The following is a 24904-nucleotide window of genomic DNA, read 5'->3' as shown; positions in this document are numbered from 1 at the left end:
AAATGTAAAATGTGTGGTTGAATTTACAAAACTGTTAATGAAGTAGTTGTTCCTTTTTACATGGTGTAGGTAGTCTCCATGTAATGTATTTTTTCCCCATACCCCATTTTCCCCATACTCTGACAGGAATTCTAAATGCAGGTTGTGGGTAATGTGAAAGTGCTAGATATCTTCCTGCAAGTTGGATCTAACAGAGATTTGATATCAAATTGCAAACTACTATAATGTGACACTTTAAGAAATATTCAATACAACACCCTTATAACTCAAATGAAGTTAACCGAAAGAGAAATGTACTCTGCTGGAGTTGATCGGTAATTCAAAACAACACAGAAAAGCGTAAAATGGCAAGGGAGTTGATTAAAAACGTCACTGAAAATTGTAAAATGGGAATTGGAGTTCAATTTAAGCAACTCTCTGTGAGTTGGATATTTACTCGTTTTAACTCCCAAAATATCAACACCGAGACCAGAGTAGTTTTAACACGAAATGGGGGTGGGACAATATAAACCCCAAAATAGTGCTACATTTGACTCCATAGGAGTTGAATTAACTCTTGCGATTTTACTGTGTAGTTTCGCCAGAAGTTCGTCGTCATCAGCTCCTGTCACGATGATATCGTCCAGATAGCACTGTGTGCCAGGAATGCCCTGGAGGACTTGGTCCATGGCTCGTTGCCATATCGCTGGGGCAATCGAGACTCCAAAAAACAGATGGTTGTACTGGTAAAGGCCCTTGTGTGTGTTGGTTGTGAGATAATTTTGTGATGAGTCCTCCATTTCCATCTGCAGGTACGATTGAGCCAGATCAATCTTTGAGAAACACTTGCCACCTGTCAGTTACGCAAAGATATCCTCTATCTGTGGCAGCGGGTACTGTTCTGCCTGCAGTACAGGATTGACTGTGACCTTGAAATCACCACAGATGTGTAAAAGGCCCCAGTCTTTTTTTAAATTACGGGCACAATGGGTGTTGCCCAGTCAGACCAGTTAACTTTGGAGAGAATGATTTAATCTTCCTGCTGGAGCTTTGCCTCGACCTTGGGGCCGATGGTGTACGGTACAGAATTAGCCTTGTGAAACTTTGGTTTCACGTTGTCCTCGAGTATGATCTGTGCTATGATGTATTTCAGGGTGCCTATTCGGTCTTGGAACCCCTGTGCTGACTGAGACAATAGCTGTGTTAGTCTTTCGTCTGTAGAGTGGCTGCTCTGTTTTGAAGTGATTTGCATTGCCTTTATTGACTGCCAGTTAAGCTGAATGCTCCTCAGCCATTCCCGTCTAAACAAAGATACACCTCCTTTTTGTAGCACATACCACTCCAAAGTGTGTCTTTTGTTGTCGTGTTACACATTCACTTTGAGTTTTTCCATTGGAGGGATTTTCGCACCTTTGTATGTTTTTAACATTGAGCTAGGTTTCAGTTTCACATTTGGGAAGTTTTCCTTGTAGTCCTTGGTTGAGACGACAGACAGAGCTGATCCTGTGTCTAGTTCAATTTTTAGCTCCAGCCCCTCTATCTCAGGTGTCACTCAGATTATTTTGCGATCTGTCTCTTTAAGAGAGAAAAGTTCAAGACAAGTCTTATTCATCACAGTCATTTGAATCAGTTTCAGTAACCTGATGCACATTTATGTCTTTCTTTCCTGTTTTGTGTGACTTTTTATCACTCTGCTTTGATTTGCAAATGTTCTGTATGTGTCCTATTTTATTACATTGTCTACAGCAGGGGTAGGCAACCCTGGTCCTGGAGTGCCGTAGGCACTTCATGTTTTTGATTTAACCGACCTGGAAGACCAGAGCAGTGTTCGAATACCCATACTAACATACTGTATGCTACATACTTAATGAGTATATACTACATACTATATTCTATTAGTTCATTTTAGTATACTGTAAACTAACGGTATCCTTTCAGTTGAGCGTACTAGCTCTTTGCCTGTCTACCGGAAGTTGATGCTGTTGCTATGCAACCTCTTGCAAGCTTGTTAGCATAACAAATTACTAGCTAGACATTTTAATACTTCGGGTGTGTTACTAAATTAAATCTGGAGTGCCAGAGTGCGCTCAGAATTCAGAGTGCACACTGCCAGGCAGTGTCACTGGACGCTCTGGCTGAGGGGTAGGGTTGATTTGAGCTTTCTGACCTCACAACGGCAGTCAAGCACCCAAGCTAACTGGCTAACTTGCTAGCTACTGCCAGACACAAATGAGAGAACACCTCACTCTGACCATTTTACTCGCGCTATCAGAGCTTGTTAGGCAGTTTTCATGTTATGCATAGCGTTGGTGACTGTAACTGTTGTGCTGGCAACAATTTAATTACGCTTTTTTGCCGACGTTTACTGACACCGGTCATATTCAACTGGTGTTGCGTGTTCGTAAATTCATCAGTTATTCTGCGCTCTGGCACAGGTACACTCAGACGAGAGTGCTCTGAAATCGGAGTAGATTGCCAGAGCGAATTTACGAACGCACCTGAATGTCCATTGAGAACGCACAACGACTATACCACTTAGCTAAACTAAGAATGATGGGAATAATCAAGTCAATAAACGTTGGGTAGTTAGTTAGATAGCATATAGTTAATATACTGGCAAGTTCGATGTATTAGTAGCCAATTAACGTTAGGTAGCTAGCTAACATACCGGTACACACTGCTGTAAGGATATGCTATGCGGTTTGTAAGGATAGCGTAGCTAAGAAATTGTCAGCCAACAAAAGTCATTACTTTATTACATTGCTCAATATTTTCTTAACATTTGTCATAATTAGTTAAAGAAATGAATTTGTATCCGCTCTCGTTGGACTTCGACTGCATATTTTCTGCCATTTTCTTCAAATCTGAAAGCGTTGTGAAGCCACGCCCATTTTCTGAAAAATTGCATTATGGGCCCTAAAAGCACGGAAATAGTGTCCACTGCTTGTATACTTTGTATTTTGGCGAATGTAGTACGACATCCGTGATCTTTTTGGCATACTAATTATATCCATACTATGACAAATAAGCATACTATATACTCAATTTACATCACAAATAGTATGGTTAGTGCGGTTAGTATGAGTATTCGAACACAGCTCAGGTGTTGAATTTGGCAATCATTGAACTGATCAATTGGCTCAGTTGGTCAGGTGTGGTGTGTATTTGGAACAAAATCCTGCAGTACCTGCAGCACTCCAGGAACAGGGTTGCCTACCCCAGGTCTACAGTCTTTGCCTTTAAACCAGCAATCGGCAGGGTCATGATTTCTCTTGACGTCGGGTGCATCTTTTGTGGCAGTTTCCATCGATATGGCAATTTTCAATGTGTGAGCATTCTTATCAGCGGCGGCTCGCCGATAAGGGCGTTAGGGGCGGCGCCCCACTTGTGATTGGTCAAAAAAGTATAAAATATATATTAAAAAAATAGATATACCATATAAATCATGGATTGTTTTAAATGCTCATAAAAGTGTTGTAAATGTGTAAATGTTCCTGTTTCAAAAATATATTGTTCAAAACAATCTGTTCAGGTACTTACTACTCTTCCCCTCAGTGACTGCCAGCTCCGCATCCGTGGCCGCATAGGTCATGCGACCATTGCTTCGATTGTTTAGCCAGCTATTTACTATGAGGGGGAACTGCCGCAATGAAATCGCAGGATTGCATCCCAATGGAATCGCAGGATTTCATCCACGATGAAATCGCAGGATTTCATAGCATAAATTATAACAGCACAAAATCAATCAATCAATAAAATGTATTTATAAAGTCCTTTTTACATCAGCTGTTGTCACAAAGTGCTTATACAGAAACCGAGCCTAAAACCCCAGAGAACAAGGAATGCAGATGTAGAAGCACTGTGGCTAGGAAAAACTCCCTAGAAAGGCTGGAACCTAGGAAGAAACCTAGAGAGGAACCAGGCTCTCAGGGGTGGCCATTCCTCTTCTGGCTGTGCCGGGTGGAGATTATAATAGTACATGGCCATTAAGGCTAGATCGTTCTTCAAGATGTTTAATCATACATAGATGACCATAGATGACCATCAGGGTCAAATAATAATCACAGTGGTTATAAAGGGTGCAACAGGTCAGCACCTCAGGAGTAAATGTCACTTGGCTTTTCATAGCCAAGCATTCAGAGGTCGAGACAGCAGGTGCGGTAGAGAGAGAAAGAGAGAGAGAGGGGGACGCAGAGAGAGAGTGAGAGCGAGAGAGAGGGAGACAGAGAGAGAGAGAGAGACAGAGAGCACGAGAGAGAGAGGGTGAGAGGGAGAGGGCGGGAGACAGTCGAAACAGCAGGTCCAGGACAAGGTAGCACTACCGGTGAACAGGTTAGCCACAGGCAGAACAGCCGAAACAATCAGCAGCTGGAGTAAATGGACTGTCCTGGGGTGCTCAAATGTGCGTCTGTTCAGTCAGAACTTCTGGGTCTGCTCTAGTCTCCTCTTCCCAATGAGTCTCTCATGACAGAAGGCTTACTTCCACACGTGAGACTAGATCTGCTCTATCAGGTACAGATGGCGCTAAAGCAAAAAGCAAATTGTAATTAACTTGTAAATAAATAATCATAACAGTCATGGGTGCCTGGGACCTGATAAACCGAACAACTACATCCAACAAGAGTCGAAGGGATACACTAGTAAGAACCTTCTCATCGCGGCTCTTGTAGGAAAAAAAGTATGGTCAATTTTATTGTTTCCCCCTGATGTTGTTTATAAGGTTCTACTGTAAGTGACAGGGCGACATGTTGTGTGGACTAAAACAGCATAAAACCGGGTGTATCACAAAGCATGATCAACTGAATTAGCCAACTACAGTAATTCTTAAAAATAGGTAGCTCCAATGCCAATTTCAAGTTTCTAAAGTAATATCTGACTTACTCAGAAATATGAAATTATTTCAGAATGAAAGTTAACTGGCTAGTGCATCATGCATTGTAACATTATGTCTACTGAGTGGCGCAGTGGTCTAAGGCACTGCATCGCAGTGCTAGCTGTGCCACTAGAGATCCTGGTTTGAATCCAGGCTCTGTCGTAGCTGGCTGCGACCGGGAGATCCATGGGGCGGTGCACAATTGGCCCAGTGTTGTCCATGGTAGGGGAGGGAATGGCCGGCAGGGATGTAGCTCAGTTGGTAGAGCATGGTGTTTGCAACGCCAGGGTTGTGGGTTTGTTTCCCACAGGGGGCCAGTATGAAAAATAAATAAAAATAACTGTAAGTTGCTCTGGATAAGAGCGTCTGCTAAATGAAAAAAAAAAAAAAAAGTTAGATAATGTGTTTTTACTTATTGCATATGCATGCATGTTGCGTTCTCCCTAGTGCACTCGTTCTTTCGTGAGCTGGCTGCTTATTCTAAATAGTGTAATCTAGGGGTCTATTTAATTCACATCACAGAAGTTCAGCTTCACAGCGTGATTGAAATTTAAAGGCAATGTTCCTGCTTTAGCAGAAACTGCATTCACAGTAAATGCTACATTTCTATCACAGAATCTGTAACGCTTCAGATTTACAGATTGAATAAAGCCCATATTCTGTTCAAAACAGTACTAAGCTAACATATGGAATTGTTTTTAGATGGTCATACCAAGGATCATTTAGCTATTTGACTTAAAATGTTAAGACCCCTTAAGGTATCAAAAAAATACACTACCGGTCAAAAGTTTTAGAATCACCTACTCATTCAAGGGTTTTTCTTTATTTTTACTATTTTCTACATTGCAGAATAATAGTGAAGACATCAAAACTCAAAACTATGAAATAACACATATGGAATCATGTAGTAACCAAAAAAGTGTTAAACAAATAGAAATATATTTTATATTTGAGATTCTTCAAATAGCCACCCTTTGCCTTGATGACGTTTGACCGGTAGTTTATATTAAAAACGTATTGAATTTGGCCTTACTGCTATTAGGCCATAGAAAAAGTGTTGATTAACAGATTCACGACATGGAACAACAGATAGTCCCTAAAAAAATCTAAAGGAAATTAGTTTTGACAACAATTTAACCCCTTATTTTAGGCACTGAAGTAGTTCAATATATACATTTAACTTGTACTGGGGTACCTTCAGACGAGTCTTGTGAGCCTTGTGTTCATCCGAGAGCAAAACACACTCTACAGACAGAAGTTGGCAGATCTGCAGTATCAACTTCAGACGAGTCCCGTGAAGCTTGTGGGGGTCGGAAGAGCAAAAACGGAGAACACCATTGTGTTCCTGAGAGTCTCATCTTTCCATAGAGGTATCATAATATTAGGTCAACCCGTTCAGCCGCTACAGACGTTTTCGTGAGAAGACCAATTTTCGGGATGTCTCATGGTCTAACAAAGACCACTGTAGCTCGGCCACCTTTCACCGCAGACGCGGAAGAGAGCGTCATCCGCGGATGCGGTAGATGCATCCAATGCAAAACAAATATCTAGCTTAAACTGATTCCGTTTCGGAAAAGTTTCGGAAATGTTTGGCTATGACCAGCGGCTTCGGATTCAGGTGAGTCTGTAACACATATACAATCTCTTTGAAGGTTTTCTCTGCTGGCTTTATCGGGGCTGTAAGGCTACATAGTTATATACACTGCTCAAAAAAATAAAATGAAATAATCTTATTAAATACTTTTTTCTTTACATAGTTGAATGTGCTGACAACAAAATCACACAAAAATTATCAATGGAAATCAAATGTATCAACCCATGGAGGTCTGGATTTGGAGTCACCCTCAAAATTTAAGTGGAAAACCACACTACAGGCTGATCCAACTTTGATGTAATGTCCTTAAAACAAGTCAAAATGAGGCTCAGTAGTGTATGTGGCCTCCACGTGCCTGTATGACCTCCCTACAACGTCTGGGCATAATCCTGATGAGGTGGTGGATGGTCTCCTGAGGGATCTCCTCCCAGACCTGGACTGAAGCATCCGCCAACTCCTGGACAGTCTGTGGTGCAACGTGACGTTGGTGGATGGAGCGAGACATGATGTCCCAGATGTGCTCAATTGGATTCAGGTCTGGGGAATGGGCGGGCCAGTCCATAGCATCAATGCCTTCCTTTTGCAGGAACTGCTGACACACTCCAGCCACATGAGGTCTAGCATTGTCTTGCATTAGGAGGAACCCAGGGCCAACCGCACCAGCATATGGTCTCACAAGGGGTCTGAGGATCTTATCTCGGTACCTAATGGCAGTCAGGCTACCTCTGGCGAGCACATGGAGGGCTGTGCGGCCCCCCAAAGAAATGCCACCCCACACCATGACTGACCCACCGCCAAACCGGTCATGCTGGAGGATATTGCAAGCAGCAGAACATTCTCCACGGCGTCTCCAGACTCTGTCACGTCTGTCACGTGCTCAGTGTGAACCTGCTTTCATCTGTGAAGAGCACAGGGCGCCAGTGGCGAATTTGCCAATCTTGGTGTTCTCTGGCAAATGCCAAACGTCCTGCACGGTGTTGGGCTGTAAGCACAACCCCCACCTGTGGACGTCGGGCCCTCATACCACCCTCATGGAGTCTGTTTCTGACCATTTGAGCAGACACATGCACATTTGTGGCCTGCTGGAGGTCATTTTGCAGGGCTCTGGCAGTGCTCCTCCTGCTCTTCCTTGCACAAAGGTGGAGGTAGCGGTCCTGCTGCTGGGTTGTTGCCCTCCTACGGCCTCCTCCACTTCTCCTGATGTACTGGCCTGTCTCCTGGTAGCGCCTCCATGCTCTGGACACTACGCTGGCAGACACAGCAAACCTTATTGCCACAGCTTGCATTGATGTGCCATCCTGGATGAGCTGCACTACCTGAGCCACTTGTGTGGGTTGTAGACTCCGTCTCATGCTACCACTAGAGTGAAAGCACCGCCAGCATCAAAAGTGACCAAAACATCAGCCAGGAAGCATAGGAACTGAGAAGTGGTCTGTGGTCACCACCTTTAACCAGTCCTTTATCTTGCTAATTGCCTATAATTTCCACCTGTTGTCTATTCCATTTGCACAACAGCATGTGAGATGTATTGTCAATCAGTGTTGCTTCCTAAGTGGACAGTTTGATTTCACAGAAGTGTGATTGACTTGGAGTTACATTGTGTTGTTTAAGTGTTCCCTTTATTTTTTTGAGCAGTGTATTTTTGCTCCCATTACACTGAGAAGTACCTGCACTTTCCTTTCATCTCTTAGCTATCTTGTTAGCCAATAAATACTGCTCAAGTCTCAATATATGTAGCCTAATCTTCTATGGTGCTATCAAAATTGTCCATTTGTCCTAGATATACCACAATTGTAGCTTTGTTTGTCTCCATTTATTAGCTTGAATTAAACAATCCGATCACTTTTTCCTTTTTACCTCCATCCTTAGCTAGCTTGTCACTCCATTAGCAGAAGCAGGTCCATTGTGGGGTAGCCCAATATGTATTCTTAAGGAGCCTACCATTACTCCTTAAGGTCCACGGACCTTATATGATATCTTCAGAGGTAGACTGGCTCTGGCAGCCAAAACAGCCAAATACTCCATCTAAATATGAATAAATTATAAATTGCAGTACGGTTCTAGAAACATAAAGCCCTTTCCTTTCAAATCACATGAAAATAATTTCAGCCAACAGTATTTTTCAGCGACAACACGTTTCTGGCAGCCTTCTTCCATTACACACAGGTGTTCGGAGCATGATAGATAGCTAATTAGCACAGGTGGTCCCTCTGTCTTCCGTCTATCTTCCATAAACTCTCTGTAACATAAAGATATGGCCGTGTGGGAACCCTAACCCTAAGGTGTGTATCAATGTAACATATCTGTAAAAAAACAACAACAACGAATTATTCGTTTTTGTACTTGAGTCGTTGTCTTGAGACTACTATTGAGCTAATGTTGTCCTTTGAGATGTGAAATTATTTGATACAATGAGACTCATGGGTCATGAAAAGGGTTTAGACCAAAGCCATAACCATTAAGATGTTCTACTGTTATGAAACTAAACAGTAAGCAGCCTAAAACAGAAGTAATATAGGTTGTTCCTTTGCCCACAGGGAACACCCATCTAACCATCCCCTTTTTTAAATGAAAGCTGCATGAGTTTCTGTTTGCTGGTATCACCTACGTATGTACAGTAACCTCTTTAGACAGAAGCAACGTGCGTCATCAGACGGAATACCTGTCATACATCACTGACTCTGGTGTGTCACAGAAGAGGATAAAGTGCTGAGAGTACAGTACAGGGCATTCCTGCTAGCACAAGTATTTCACTGCAGGATACATTGTATCCTGTTTGGTTTGTTGTCCTAGTTCCTTTTGTGTTGTTGTTCTGCTCTCTGTTCCTTGGGCGATCAATACACAGCGACCTTCACTATCAGTCAGCCTGCCAAGCAATGCACTCTGGGGGAACGTCAATTTTGAAGGACGCTATAACCATGGTGCCCACAGGATCTCATCCCTTAAACTCCTCCAACACATCCTCGCACAACACTTACACAACACTTACACACTTACACACTCCCAGAAAAAGAGAAATCGAGACTGAAGGAGCTGGGCCTTCCGCTAAAGGGGAAAACAAATAGGAGGCAAGAGTGGAAATGTGTGTTATCCATTTCCTAGTAATGGTGTATGGATCTGATGGGAGGGACTCTCCTCAGTGATTTCCCAGATGTCGCTTGGGTTCCTCTGAGATTGACAGGCAGCTGTCTCCTTATGAAATCATCTGTCCTTGAATGCCGGACTTTCTTTCAAAGAGTCGTGACATCTCCATAATTCATTACAAAGATACAAAAAAAACTGCAAAACTGCTGTCATGCTTGGCAGTTTGAGATGCTGAATACCCAACAAGCCAAGTGCTAAATCAGGTTTATGTTGATTAAAACAGTAGAGGCTCTCAAGTGTCCTTCACGGATGTTGGCTACTTAAGCAATAGAAGAGCAGATGTTTTACGGGCTCTTGACCACTATTTTGTGTGTTGTTTTGCGCCGATCTTAACTATTTTTGTACATAATGTTTCCGCCATTGTTTCCTATGATGGAAAATAGCTTCTGGACATCAGAACAGCATTCACTAACCTCGATTTGGATGAAGATAACCATAGACTTCTATTCATTGTGCTAATGCTAGTTAGCATTGGCTCGTGAAACTACCTCTAACTTCCTTCATACTGGACACAGAGACATAAACATGGTATCCATGAGTTCATCTGACTCTGGGGAAGCAGATAAAGGGCATCATTGCCAAAAGCCCGAAGTATCCCTTTAACAACAGCTGGTGCTCAATCTCTAATATTAAGGACATCTTGAGGTTCTGCTAGCCTGAGTTAGAACACTGAATGATAAGCTGTAGACCATACTATTTACCATACTATTTACCAAGATAATTTTCATCTATCATTTTTGTAGCTGTCGATTTACCACCACAAACTGATGCTGGCACTAAGACCGCGCTAAATGAGCTGTATAGGGCCATAAGCAAACAAGAAAATGCTTATCCATAAGCAATGCTCCTAGTGGCTGGTGATTTTAATGCAGGAAAACTGAAATCCGTCTTACCTCATTTCTGCCAGCATGTCATGTGTTACTCCACACACAGAATGCATGCAAAGCTCTCCCTTTCCCTCCATTTGGCAAATCTGACCATAACTTTATCCTCCTGATTCCTGCTTACAAGCAAAAACTCAAACAGGAAGTACCAGTGAAGCACTAAATACCGAAGTGGTCTGATGAAGCGGATGCTAAGCTACAGGACTGTTTTGTTAGCACAGACAGTTCTGGGATTCATCCAATGGTATTGAGGAGTTTACCACATCAGTCACCGGTTTCATTAATAAGTGTGTTGATGATGTCGTCCCCACAGTGACACTTACGAGCTGCCCATTGAAGCGAGCCTACCAGACGAGCTAAATGCCTTCTATGCGCACTTTGAGGCAAGCAACATTGAACCATGCATGAGAGCACCAGCTGTTCCGGACAACTGTGTGATCATGCTCTCCGCAGAGCCAGACGGATTACCAGGATGCGTACTGAGATCATGCGCTGACCAGCTGGTGTGTCTTCACTGACAATGTCAACCTCTCACTGACCCAGTCTGTAATAAATACATGTTTCAAGCAGTCAACCATAGTACATGTGCCCAAAAACGCCAAGGTAACCTGTCTAAATGATTACCGCTCCATAGCACTCACATACAATATGTAGCCATGAAATACTTTGAAAGGCTGGTCATGGCTCACATCAACACCATCATCCCAGACATCCTGGACCCACTCCAATTTGTATACCGCCCCAACAGATCCACAGATGATGCAAACTCTATTGCACTCCACACTTCCATTGCCCACCTGGACAAGAGGAACGCCTACTTGAGAAGCTGTTCAATGACTACAGCTCAGCGTTCAACACCATAGTACCCTTCAAGCTCATCATGTCCCTCTGCAACTGGATCCTGGACTTCCTGACGGGCCACCTCCAGGTGGTGAAGGTAGGCAACAACACATCCACCCCGCTGACCCTCAACACGGGGGCACCTCAGGGGTGCATGCTTAGTTTCCTCCTGTACTCCCTGTTCACCCACGACTGCTTGGCCGTGCACGACTCCAACACCATCATTAATTTAGCTGACAACACGATGGTGTTAACCCTGATAACCGACAACGATGAGACAGCCTATAAGGAGGAGGTCAGAGACCTGGCAGTGTGGTGCCAGGACAAAAACCTCTCCCTCAACGTTAGCAAGACAAAGGAGCTGATTGTGGATGACCGGAAACAGAGAGCCGAGCACGCCCTCATTCACATTGATGGGGCTGTAGTGAAGAGGGTCAAGAGCTTCATGTTCCTCGGTGTGTCCACATCACTAAGGATCTATCATGGTCCACACACACCAACACAGTTGTGGAGAGGGTATGGCAATGCCTCTTCCCCTTCAGGAGGCTTAAATGATTTGGCATGGGCCCTCAGATCCTCCAAAAGACTCCAGGCACCCAAGTCAAGCGGTACCGATGCACTAAGTATTGAACCAACAGGACCCTGAACAGCTCCTACCCCCAAGCCTTAAGACTGCTAAATAGTTTGTCCGGGTAGCTATTTCGCTAATATCTATCTGCCTTGACCCTTTTTGCACAAACTTGTTTTACTCATCACATACGCTGCTGCTACTGTTTATTATCTGTCACCTTATTCCTAGTTAAATGTACATATCTACCTCAATTACCTTGTACCCCTGCACATTGACTTGGTACTGATACCCCGTCTATATATCCAAGTTATCGTTACTCATTGTGTATTTATTTATTATGCAGAGTGTATGCCATCCTGAGGAACTGGGGCTCATTTCACTGGGTGTGTTGTTACAAAGAAGGGAACATCTCCAGTAAGAATGCTTCGCTATAGCTGGCACAGAAAGGGAAGTGCTCTTCACCCTCTATTATATCTCTTTTAACGCCAGGGAATCAAAATATAACACAACCAGAGCCAATGTAAAGGACTCTCAGGCAAGGCCCAGGGGACATAGTGTTACCATGATGTTGGAGCAACACAAAGCATTGCTTTTAAAAGGACATGGATATGTACAGTTGAAGTCGGAAGTTTACATACACCTTAGCCAAATACATTTAAACTCTGTTTTTCACAATTCCTGACATTTAATCCTAGTAAAATTCCCTGTCTTAGGTCAGTTAGGATCACCACTTTATTTTAAGAATGTGAAATGTCAGAATAATAGTAGAGAATGATTTATTTCAGCGTCATTTCTTTCATCACATTCCCAGTGGGTCAGAAGTTTACATACACTCAATTAGTATTTGGTAGCATTGCCTTTAAATTGTTTAACTTGGGTCAAAAAGTTCGGGTAGCCTTCCACAAGCTTTCCACGATAAGTTGGGTGAATTTTGGCCCATTCCTCCTGACAGAACTGGTGTAACTGAATCAGGTTTGTAGGCCTCCTTGCTCGCACACGCTTTTTCAGTTCTGCCCACACATTTTCTATAGGATTGAGGTCAGGGCTTTGTGATGGCCACTCCAATACCTTGACTTTGTTGTCCTTAAGCCATTTTGCCACAACTTTGGAAGTATGCTTGGGGTCATTGTCCATTTGGAAGACCCATTTGCGACCAAGCTTTAACTTCCTGACTGATGTCTTGAGATGTTGCTTCAATATATCCACATAATTTTCCTTCCTCATGATGCCATCTATTTTTGTGAAGTGCACCAGTCCCTCCTGCAGCAAAGCACCCCCACAGCATGATGCTGCCACCCCCGTGCTTCACGGTTGGGATAGTGTTCTTTGGCTTTCAAGCCTGCCCCTTTTTCCTCCAAACATAACGATGGTCATTATGGCCAAACAGTTCTATTTTGTTTCATCAGACCAGAGGACATTTCTCCAAAAAGCACAATCTTTGTACCCATGTGCAGTTGCAAACCATAGTCTTGCATTTTTATGGCGGTTTTGGAGCAGTGGCTTCTTCCTTGCTGAGCGGCTTTTCAGGTTATGTCGATATAGGACTTGTTTTACTGTGGATATGGATACCTTTGTACCCGTTTCCTCCAGCATCTTCACAAGGTCATTTGCTGTTGTTCTGGGATTGATTTGCACTTTTCGCACCAAAATACGTTCATCTCTAGGAGACAGAACGCGTCTCCTTCCTGAGCGGTATGACGGCTGCGTGTCCCATGGTATTAATACTTCCGTACTATTGTTTGTACAGATGAACGTGGTACCTTCAGGCATTTGGAAATTGCTCGCAAGGATGAACCAGACTTGTGGAGGTCTACAAAAAAACTTTCTGAGGTCTTGGCTGATTTATTTTGATTTTCCCATGATGTCAAGCAAAGAGGCACTGAGTTTGAAGGTAGGCCTTGAAATACATCCACAGGTACACCTCCAGTTGACTCAAATTATGTCAATTAGCCTATCAGAAACTTCTGAAGCAATGACATCATTTTCTGGAATTTTCCAAGCTGTTTAAAGGCACAGTCAACTTAGTGTATGTAAACTTCTGACCCACTGCAATTGTGATACAGTGAATTATAAGTGAAATAATCTGTCTGTAAACAATTGTTGGAAAAATTACTTGTGTCATACACAATGTAGATGTCCTAACCGACTTGCCAAAACTATAGTTTGTTAACAAGAAATTTGTGGATTGGTTGAAAAACGAGTGTTAATTACTCCAACCTAAGTGTATGTAAACTTCCGACTTCAACTGTAAGCTGGCTGTCGTTATAAGATTTATTCAGTGTTAATGACAGCCCTTTCTGAATCTACCCTCCTTCCCCTATAGAACAACAGCATAATTTGACTTTACTGTATTTCTGACCCATCGGAAACTCATGCAAAATACAGGAACTGATTCTTTGACCTCGGCCCCTTACATCTAATTACCATAATTGTTAGCTTCATTACTGCCTCACCTACCAGACCTAATCCATACACACACGCACATGCACACACATACACACACACAGACAGACAGACAGACAGACAGACAGACAGACAGACAGACAGACAGACAGACAGACAGACAGACAGACAGACAGACAGACAGACAGACAGACAGACAGACAGACAGACAGACAGACAGACAGACAGACAGACAGACAGACAGACAGACAACTCAACTCCCCAACTCCTTTCCTCTATCAATCAGACCTGATGTGATGAGCTATAGCCTTGGGAGCTGTTTTGTTTAAAATACTTTGAATGTTTCATTGAGGCAGTCTGAAGTGCAATATGGGTGGGTTTTGCACTTTTTTAAAATAATTTGTTGGTTATATAGCGCCACACAAGCTCAATCAAGCGCAGTGAATATAATTGAAAGAAAACAAATACTATCTGAACCTAGGTCCGCTATCAATTGACAACGGATTGCTGGACTAAATATATAAATTAGCTCCAGAGCTACGTAACTCCAGCGCATTTACATGGATTTGTATTGTGAAATGTTGGTTAATGTGTACTGTCAGCATATGTGAAATGAAAAACACAACAGCATGGCTCAACCCCGGTTTAGCTAGGCTAACTCCCCATGTATGAAGGACCATTGTGGCATGGCCTAGCATTTTAATAGGACTGTCATCAGTTAGGCAAAGTTGATATTCTCACCACAGTGTAGGCTCTGTGTACACCAGGCTTGGTGTTATTAATCATTTTGAGGAGTCAAGTTCCCAAACGCTGCAGACCTTCCAGTATTAATCACAGCAGGACAGATTATCAGCATCCCTCATTCATCTCTCAGTGACGTACCAGGAGCTAAGCAAACACTCTGGTCTTTGTATTAACTTTACATACAGTGTTTTACAGCACGTCCACTGTCACTTCTACAGTAATGAAACCTGCAGAGGAGACTAATAGGAAAACACTCACATGGCTACTCCTGCTGCAGCAGTGCAGGGTGTGGCCTTACTGTGCATTTCTGGGGAATTTGTTGGGCATTTTTTTCTGTCTGTTCTTAGAGTACCTTTTTGAGTCTTACACATTGCAGTTATGACACATGGTATGCATGTCCGTTTACAACTTAGTCTTGGATAGGCATAGGAAATATATGTCTTAACGTTTTGATTTGAATGTGAACTGATGAAATGTGTTCCTTGTTATTTTCTTTACTAACATTATCTCTTTATTTTTTCTCTTTCTCCATCTCCCTTTTCTGTGATATCAATATTTTCCCTGCAGCATCACCCACCATTCCTCAAATGCGCTCAGAGCATTTCAAGCAATGTCACGAGAAGGACCTGGCCTACTGCTTGAATGATGGAGAATGCTTCGTCATCGAGACGCTGAGTGGTCCACACAAACATTGCAGGTAAGACGACTGTAAAGATGCACTCTCAAACTTTTGTGTAATTTCAGCCAGTTGTTTTGAAAATGGTGCTCACAAGCCATAAATGGTCCCTGTTTGTTGTGTACTATTTCAGCCAATTGTGTACTACGTCATCCATTTCGTGTGATATGATACGAATTTTGCAATTTGTATGATATTATACGAATTTTGCAATTCTTCTGATATGTTACGAATCCAATTTGTGCAATATGTTACGAATTTGTTATGCTTAAGATCCCAGAGTGCATCTTTAACAGAGGAAAGATTGAAAGAGTCTACTGTTATAGACTGATAATAACAGTATTCTGTGACCATGTCTGTCAGATGGTCAGTTTGATGGTTACTCTACTAGTTTACCCGCTGTGGTGAATTGAGTTCCTTTTCTGTCGGATTTAATGTGTTAGTTTTATAGAAGCTTGTCCCCACAGGGTGGTCTTAGTGAAAGTTACTGTAATCTTGTGCAACATTTGTGATTAAAAGATTGACATCTTAGACCTATTGTGCAGTTCAGTGAAGACATTTCTAAGTGCAAGTGATCAATGCAACAGGTTCTTTACAAGTTACCCACCCCAAGTTACAATGGAGTAGAGGAATGGTTAATAATCCTAACCGATGAACCAAGAAAACAAGAGACCAAGTGTCCTCGTTTGAACGGTGGTAATTGGTGAAGTAGTTTTAGTCGTCCTACTTATTTGACTACTGCTCAGAGGCACTTAGCCTGTTCAAACACTGAGCCTCTCTACTTGCATCCCAGAACAAACTCCTTCCAAATCATAACCTGAGGACTTCCTGTAGGCTGGCTATTCAAAGACTTCCGTTATGTAGCCTCACTCTGGAAGGACCAGGTCACTGAAGGCCTGATGTTTTAATGCTGAGGAGTGGTAACTGCGCCACCCACGGAAATTATGTGAAACAGTGGAGGCTACTCAGAGGAGGAAGGGGAGGACCATCCTCCCCAGTGAATTTCATAAAAATGTAAATGTCTAAACATTTAAAAAGTTATTATTTTTAGATAAAACTTTACTAAATATATTCACGTCACCAAATAATTTATTAAAACACACTGTTTTGCAATGAAGGTCGACAGTAGCCTCAACAGCAATCTGTAGGGTAGCACCATAGTGTAGCCGGAGGACAGCTAGCTTCCTTCCTCCTCTTGGTACATTGACTTCAATACAAAACCTAGGAGGCTCTTGGTTATCACCCCCTTCCATAGACTTACACAGTAATTATGACAACTTCCGGAGGACGTCCTCCAACCTATAAGAGCTCTTGCAACATGAACTGACATGTTGTCCACCCAATCAAAGGATCAGAGAATGCATCTAGTACTGAAAGCATACGCTACAGCTAGCTAGCACTGCAGTGCATAAAATGTGGTGAGTAGTTGACACAAAGTGGGAGAAAGACAATAGTTGAACAGTTTTGAACAAATACATTTCTTCAAAAATGAAGGAGAAGCAAGAGAGAGAGAGAGATTTCTTATTTTTTAAACTTTCAGTTTCACTTACTTAGCTAGCAAATGCTGCTAGCTAGTTTAGCCTACTCAAAACAACTGGCTCAAACAGAGGGATACTATGTTAGCTGGCTAGCTATGACTATCCAACACAACACTGGATCCCTCCCAAGTCAAGGTAAGCTTTTGGTTTTATCAATATATTTCCACCGGGGCCCGCGGGTGTAAACGCTAAACTGCTTAGTGACTGTAAGGTTACTGCATGATTGTAGCTGGTTTACTAACACATTAGTTCTATTATCTATGTTGACTAGGACGTTACTTTAGCTAATATGGTGACAACGATGTAGGCTGTGTGCAACAGTTAGGATATGGTTTAGCTTGAAAATGTTTTTTCACCTGGTCACATAGAGCTGATGTGTTGTGCATTGAAGTCCACAAATGAAGGGAAAGGGTGAGAGGAGGAGAGTGCATAGATACGAGAAGGAATACAATGTGGCTGCTATGAAAGTTAACTGTGTTTATTCGTGATCAGGGGAATATTCATTCTGCCGATTCTGTTGAAAAATGTTTCTTAAACGGATGCAAACGTAACGAAACAGGGATAAACATACCTGAATTTGTCCAATAGAAACTCTGGTTTGCAACTCTTGGACTAATGATTACACCCTAGATCAGCTAGATGCAGGCAAGAGTGTGCAAGGCAGTATTGAATGTGTCACTGTCTGTCCATGTGTCACCGTCTGTCACCTCAATATTTTCTCTCGACCTGTGTGCAGCTACGTTGTAAACTTTCATTCATAGGCTAGGTTGTAACAACCTATTAGAGTATCACGTAGTAGCCTAAACCTATCAATGTTACATTGAAATGGGGGAATGGAATATGAATGACAGTCAACATGCTGTAATAGAAAAAATAACGTTTCCTCCCTCATCATAAACGACTGTGAAAGTATGTGTAACTCTGTTTGGCTGGTCAGATGGATGACAGACACAGGACTTGCTTTAAGATCTTATTTATTCCTGGAAGACAGGGTCACTGCAAACATGACAGGATCTCCAGCATAGGAATAGCTTTGTCTGCATTCTTTCCCTCTTTCTTTTCAATATACAATTATAAGCGCAATTCTCATATTTCTCATCATATCCTCTTTCTCATCAATATATAATCCACAATACAAATTTAAACAAATTATTGTAATTTAAAAAAATAATATCAATCTAATTCAATTAAATCCAATTCAAGTCAAAGGCATTTTCTACATGTTATTACATTTACATTTACATTTAAGTCATTTAGAAGGATTACTGTTATACTATTCCAGGTATTCCTTAAAGAGGTAGGGTTTCAAGTGTCTCCGGAAGGTGATCAGTGACTCCGCTGTCCTGGCGTCGTGGGGGAGCTTGCTCCACCATTGGGGTGCCAGAGCAGCGAATAGCTTTGACTGGGCTGAGCGGGAACTGTGCTTCCGTAGAGGTAGGGGGGCTAGCAGGCCAGAGGTGGATGAACGTAGTGCCCTCGTTTGGGTGTAGTGTCTGATCAGAGCCTGAAGGTAAGGAGGTGCCGTTCCCCTCACAGCTCCGTAGGCAAGCACCATGGTTTTGTAATAGATGCTAGCTTCAACTGGAAGCCAGTGGAACAATTCAATTACATTCAACCAGAATTCCAAATCAGAATGACTGCATTGTTTGCATTGGGAGCGAACAAGTCATCGTGAGCTCTGCAGGAGAACCAACAAGCATGCACAATACATTGAATAACACATTAAAAACATACCTGGAAGACAGACACAACGTATTAATGTCTCCACACATGCGCAAGGGTCACTGCAAACATGAAAAGATCTGGATTTGCTGGAGAACATCAGCAACACATGTTGTACCAGATCTGCAGTGACACCTTTAACCACTAGGAGGTTCCATCAACACAGCCATAATGACAGTGTTGTGGATTATACTGGGCACTGGGCAGTGATTAGAGATATTGAGTGTGAATGATTTATATGACACAATAAGTGAGAGAGGGCTGATTTGATTGTTGGGAACAAAGCAGAAAATGGTTGGTTGTTATTAGCCTTTGAATTGAAAGCACAATCAACAATCAGGCATATAGTCATGGTTTCCAGTAAAATGTCAGTAAAACTATGAAATAATCAATCCATATCTGAGGATGTCACGAGATGATGTAGAAACCAGCCACTAGGGGCGACAGTGAGCGATATTACCTTCAAGTAAATCAAATCAAATCAAATGTTATTTGTCACATGCGCCAAATACAACAGGTATTTACCTTACAGTGAAATGCTTACTTACAAGCCCATAACCAACAATGCAGTTTTAAGAAAAATAAGGTTAAAAAAATATTTACAAAATAAACTAAAGTTTTAAAAAAGTTACACAATAAAATAACAATAATGAAGCTATATACAGGAGGTACCGAGTCAATGTGCGGGGGTACAGGTTAGTCGAGGTAATTGAGGTATTATGTACTGTACATGTAGGTAGGGGCAAAGTGACTGTGCATAGATAATAAACAGCGAGTAGCAGGAGCGAAAAAAGTGTGGGGGGGGGTCAATGCAAATAGTCCGGGTAGCCATTTGATTAACTGTTCAGCGGTCTTATGTCTTGGGGGTAGAAGCTGGTAAGAAGCCTTTTAGGTTTTGGTTTGTGAGGGCGTTGTGGACTGGGATGGTGGATGGGCAAAAGTTGCATGTTCGAATCCAGCGCTAGAAAATTGTTTTAGAGATTTTTATTTTAAGCCTATCCCAGACCTTAACCATTCAGAGTTAATGCCTAACCTTAGGACTTCGGAGTTAATGCCTAAACTTAACCTTAAACACTTAGAAATGTGATGTTTGGAACAACTTCGAAATGTGACGTTTGAGAAACATGGATTAACGTCTAATTCTGATTTGAGACTGTGAGAGCTTGTTGGAAATAATATTACCTGTTCAGTTTCATCTCTCTACATTGTTAATGATGCATAGTCTAACTGCACGTGTAAGGACATATCATTCAATGATCTCCAGGCAAAAGCCTCAGCAGACTGAGAGGCTATCAGTGATAAAACTATCAGTGATAAAACACTGCAGTGCATCTGAAAGGGAAGAATTATGAGAATGCTTTGAGGTAAAAAAAAAATTCTCATCAACAAAGAATGACAAATCTCACATTAAACATTGGATCGATGCATGTTTAATTCAATTTGAGTTTACCCAGAATTGAGACTAATCATCAATCGTTGTATTAACGGGGACAAATTGATGTTATTCCAGATGCAATTTGTCTCAGAATGCATAATTTTTATGTTCAGATTCATCTTGATCCTCTGCTCAACGATTTTCCATAGAATCATAAATCATGAATCAACTCCCTTTCCCTACAAGTCTCAAAAACTGCTGAAAACTGCCTCCCAAACTATTAATTAATTTATCAAACCACTGTTTACTACTGTTAGTAAACAATTATGTTGTTTGTTTACCTGAGGGTGCTCCCTAACAGAAACATACAAGAGCATCTTGCTTTGGGTAACATACAGTAGCATGCTATCAAATCATTTGTGTTCATCTAACCACTAAATTAGTCAGTACAGTTATATAAAAAAAAATCTGCATAGCAAAAAACCCTAGGCACTCACTGGAGAACATACACTTACACATGTCTATTTGGAGTTCAGTGGTCTATGTTGATTATGGTAATTATAGCACAGGATGTTATTTCAAATTACCACTCTGAGTTGAGAAGAGTATTGCAACTTTCTTTTTTCGTGCAATTAATGTCTTTTTTTTGTACGATTTTATTTAGGTTTTCAGACAAAACAAACATATACATACTGCATACAAAGACAATAGACAACTTAACATTTCACAAACATAGATCCACTAAACTAGAGATGAGGTCGGCTGGGACCTTCAACATAAAGAAAAAAGATTAATAAAGACAAAAACTCAGACTTAAATATATTTCAACAAACACTAATGACATCATACACCATATTCATACCCATCTTGTTTGTCTCATAATTTAAAAAAAAATCTTTTTTTTTCATCCTTTGAATATTTATAGTACGTGTAATGCTTGTACTATTTTGTTTCTCTCTGTAGCCCACATTTTTTCAATATTTAAATAATAATACATTTTGCAATGAATTTCAATACAACATTTTTGCAGGCTAGTTTTGTTTTGTAGATCGCTTCTGGTTGTGTAGGTAGCTTCTGTTTTACTCTCTCTTTCTGTTACTTTTTCTCTCTTCATCTCTCTCTCTCTCTCTCTCTCTCTACATCCACTCTCTCTATCTCTCTCCATCACCCTGTATTCTAGTGGTTACTTTAATAAAAATAAAGCCCATGCCAATATTACTGAGACTGAGACGCCATGCATGCAGCTGGGGTTGTTTGCTTCTCCCTGGTGGAATACGGGTCTTATCTGAAATGAATCTGAAACTCCTTATGGAACTGTCATGCCTGACAATGACAATGGAGTAGTCAAAAGCATTAACAAATCTGGGGCCAGGCTAATAATTTAGATCAATGTCTATTATATTGCCTCATCATGCCATTAGATATTCATTGATCAGTTGCACTGAGGAATAGCAGTAGTCTGGCAGTAGTCTGGTGTCTTGGGCTTAGACGAAGTAACTAGGCCTACTATTATTTTGAGTTCTAATTGCTCATGTTAGACTGATGTGGGGAACTGGAACAGCAGTGGTGTTGAGGAGTTTGTGTCCATGATGAAAGGGCTGCGAAAATCAATTTCCCAGAGCTAGGCATGTGAAGCCTTAGCTTAATTTAAGTCAATTAGTTGGTGCATTGTGAAGGTTTATATCCAAGTCATATCCTATGCCCTGAGGAGGTCCTATAAGGTCATTCAGTGTTGTGCAGCATCTTTTAAAGTGGCAATTTGCAGTTGCTGCATCAATTTCTGGACATATAAATTAATGATATATAACCATTTATTCTTGAAGAATATACAGTTGAAGTCAGAAGTTTACATACACCTTAGTCAAATACATGTAAACTCAGTTTTTCACAATTCCTGACATTTAATCCTAGTAAAAATCCCCTGTCTTAGGTCAGTTAGGATCACCACTTTATTTTAAGAATGTGAAATGTCAGAATAATAGAAGAGAGAATGATTTATTTCAGCTTTTATTTCTTTCATCACATCCCCAGTGGGTCAGAAGTTTACATACACTCAATTAGTATTTGGTAGCATTGCCTTTCAATTGTTTAACTTGGGTCAAATGTTTCGGATAGCCTTCCACAAGCTTCCCACAATAAGTTGGGTGAATTTTGGCCCATTCCTCCTGACAGAGCTGGTGTAACTGAGTCAGGTTTTTAGGCCTCCTTGCTCAAACACGCTTTTTCAGTTCTGCCCACACATTTTCTATAGGATTGAGGTCAGGACTTTGTGATGGCCACTCCAATACCTTGACTTTGTTGTCCTTAAGCCATTTTGCCACAACTTTGGAAGTATGCTTGGGGTCATTGTCCATTTGGAAGACCCATTTGCGAACAAGCTTTAACTCCCTGACTGATATCTTGAGATGTTGCTTCAATATATCCACATAATTTTCCTTCCTCATGATGCCATCTATTTTTGTGAAGTGCACCAGTCCCTCCTGCAGCAAAGCACCCCCACAGCATGATGCTGCCACCCCGTGCTTCACGGTTGGGATGGTGTTCTTCGGCTTGCAAGCCTGCCCCCTTTTCCTCCAAACATAGCGATGGTCATTATGGCCAAACAGTTCTATTTTTGTTTCATCAGACCAGAGGACATTTCTCCAAAAAGTACGATCTTTGTCCCCATGTGCAGTTGCAAACCGTAGTCTTGCTTTTTAATGGCGGTTTTGGAGCAGTGGCTTCTTCCTTGCTCAGCTGCCATCAGGTTATGTCGATATAAGACTGCTTTACAGAGGATATAGATACTTTTTGTACCTGTTTCCTCCAGCATCTTCACAAGGTCCTTTGCTGTTGTTCTGGGATTGATTTGCACTTTTCGCACCAAAGTACGTTCATCTTTAGGAGACAGAACGCGTCTCCGTCCTGAGAGGTATGATGGCTGCATGGTCCCATGGTGTTTATTATTGCGTACTATTGTTTGTACAGATGAACGTGGTACCTTCAGGCATTTGGAAATTGCTCCCAAGGATGAACCAGACTTGTGGAGGTCTCCAATTCTTTCTGAGGTCTTGGCTGATTTCTTTTGATTTTCCCATGATGTCAAGCAAAGAGGCACTGAGATTGAAGGTAGGCCTTGAAATACATCCACAGGTACACCTCCAATTGACTCAAATTATGTCAATTAGCCTATCAGAAGCTTCTAAAGCCATGACATAATTTTCTGGAATTTTCCAAGCTGTTTGAAGACTTAGATTATGTAAACTTCTGACCCACTGTGATACAGTGAATTATAAGTGAAATAATCTGTCTGTAAACAATTGTTGGAAAAATTACTTGTGTCATGCACAAAGTAGATGACCTAACCGACTTGCCAAAACTATAGTTTGTTAACAAGAAATGTCTGGAGTGGTTAAAAAACGAGTTTTAATGACTCCAACCTAAGTGTATATAAACTTCCGACTTCAACTGTAGTCTTGAACAGAACTAAAGGGTGGTGTTTCCTTTCACTCGTTCTGGAAGATTGGTCCTCTGAAGATAGGCTAATCAGCAGTGTCGATGGTCCACAGTGGGGTGATGAGAGCAGCGATGGTTTGAAGAGAGTAATAGAATGGTCCAACTTAACTTTTCTAGATACCGTACTTAGGACAGCTAATCAGCCGTAACAGTGATTGTCATGGAGGCGACCTTGTCGTCTCTACCTCCTGTTGGTTTTCAGGGTTCAAACCATCGGAGCTTGAGTCTTCCTGGTCTGATATGTTAATTCTTAACCAATCCTTTTATACACTCTGGTTAATTTGGGTGTTCCGTCATGCTGACACGCTCTCTGAGCTTCCTTGGGGCATGGCTACTTACTTGTGCAAAGTCTTATCAAAAAATGATTATCTCATTAGAAAACTAGAAACATTTCTATCTCAACAAAAATACTTTCATCAGTCTTCATATTTCATAAACAACGTAAAGGATGAAAACTTGACATATATAGTGTGTATACTTTTCAAGTTACAGTATTTCCTTCATACCATTTTTAATGACATCACAAAATAGGAACCCAATTGACAATATTGTTCCATAGACATCCTCTGACCATTCCCCACGTTCTTATGTTATAAATATTGTTCCAGTATTCATCATTTGAAAATTAGAGTTTTGGGAGTAAAAAGTATGTTAGACAAAGGAACATTCCTTTCACCAATACTAGAGGATAAAGAGAGAGTCCTCTCCTGCTTAAATTTACAACAGGGCGTGAGGTGTTGAAGACCCCCACATCAGTTCCTTCCTCCCCTCTGCGGGTGTGAGGGGTCTGGTAGAAGTGTATCCATTGTAAACCTGATCTTTCATTTGCACCACAACAGGACAGTCATCAATAATCTCTCTGTACTTTGCTCCGTTCATCTTTTCCACGATCCTAATTAGTCTCCCAGTCCCTGCTGCTGAAAATCAACCCCACAGCATGATACTGCCACCACCATGCTTCTCCGTAGGGATGGTGCCAGGTTTCCCTTGGCATTGGCATTCAGGCCAAAGTGTTCAATCTTGGTTTCATCAGACCAGAGAATCTTGTTTCTCATGGTCTGAGAAT

The 24904-nt window shown here is 41.6% G+C and overlaps 1 protein-coding gene across 3 annotated transcripts in view; it reads left to right on the top strand.

Moving 5' to 3' along the window:
• Window positions 1-24904, top strand: part of LOC121571618 (pro-neuregulin-3, membrane-bound isoform-like) — a 576634-nt gene that overhangs the window by 350630 nt on the left and 201100 nt on the right. For all 3 annotated transcript variants that reach the window (XM_041883204.2, XM_041883195.2, XM_041883186.2), the window contains exon 2: window positions 15600-15729. In XM_041883204.2, the coding sequence (XP_041739138.2) occupies window positions 15600-15729 (130 nt within the window). The remainder of the gene's footprint in view (window positions 1-15599; window positions 15730-24904) is intronic.

Source organism: Coregonus clupeaformis, chromosome 1 (assembly GCF_020615455.1).
Source record: "Coregonus clupeaformis isolate EN_2021a chromosome 1, ASM2061545v1, whole genome shotgun sequence".
NCBI classification, from domain to species: domain Eukaryota; kingdom Metazoa; phylum Chordata; class Actinopteri; order Salmoniformes; family Salmonidae; genus Coregonus; species Coregonus clupeaformis.
The sequence above is the reverse complement of the archived record's forward strand: the minus strand, read 5'-3'. Positions and strand labels throughout refer to the sequence as shown.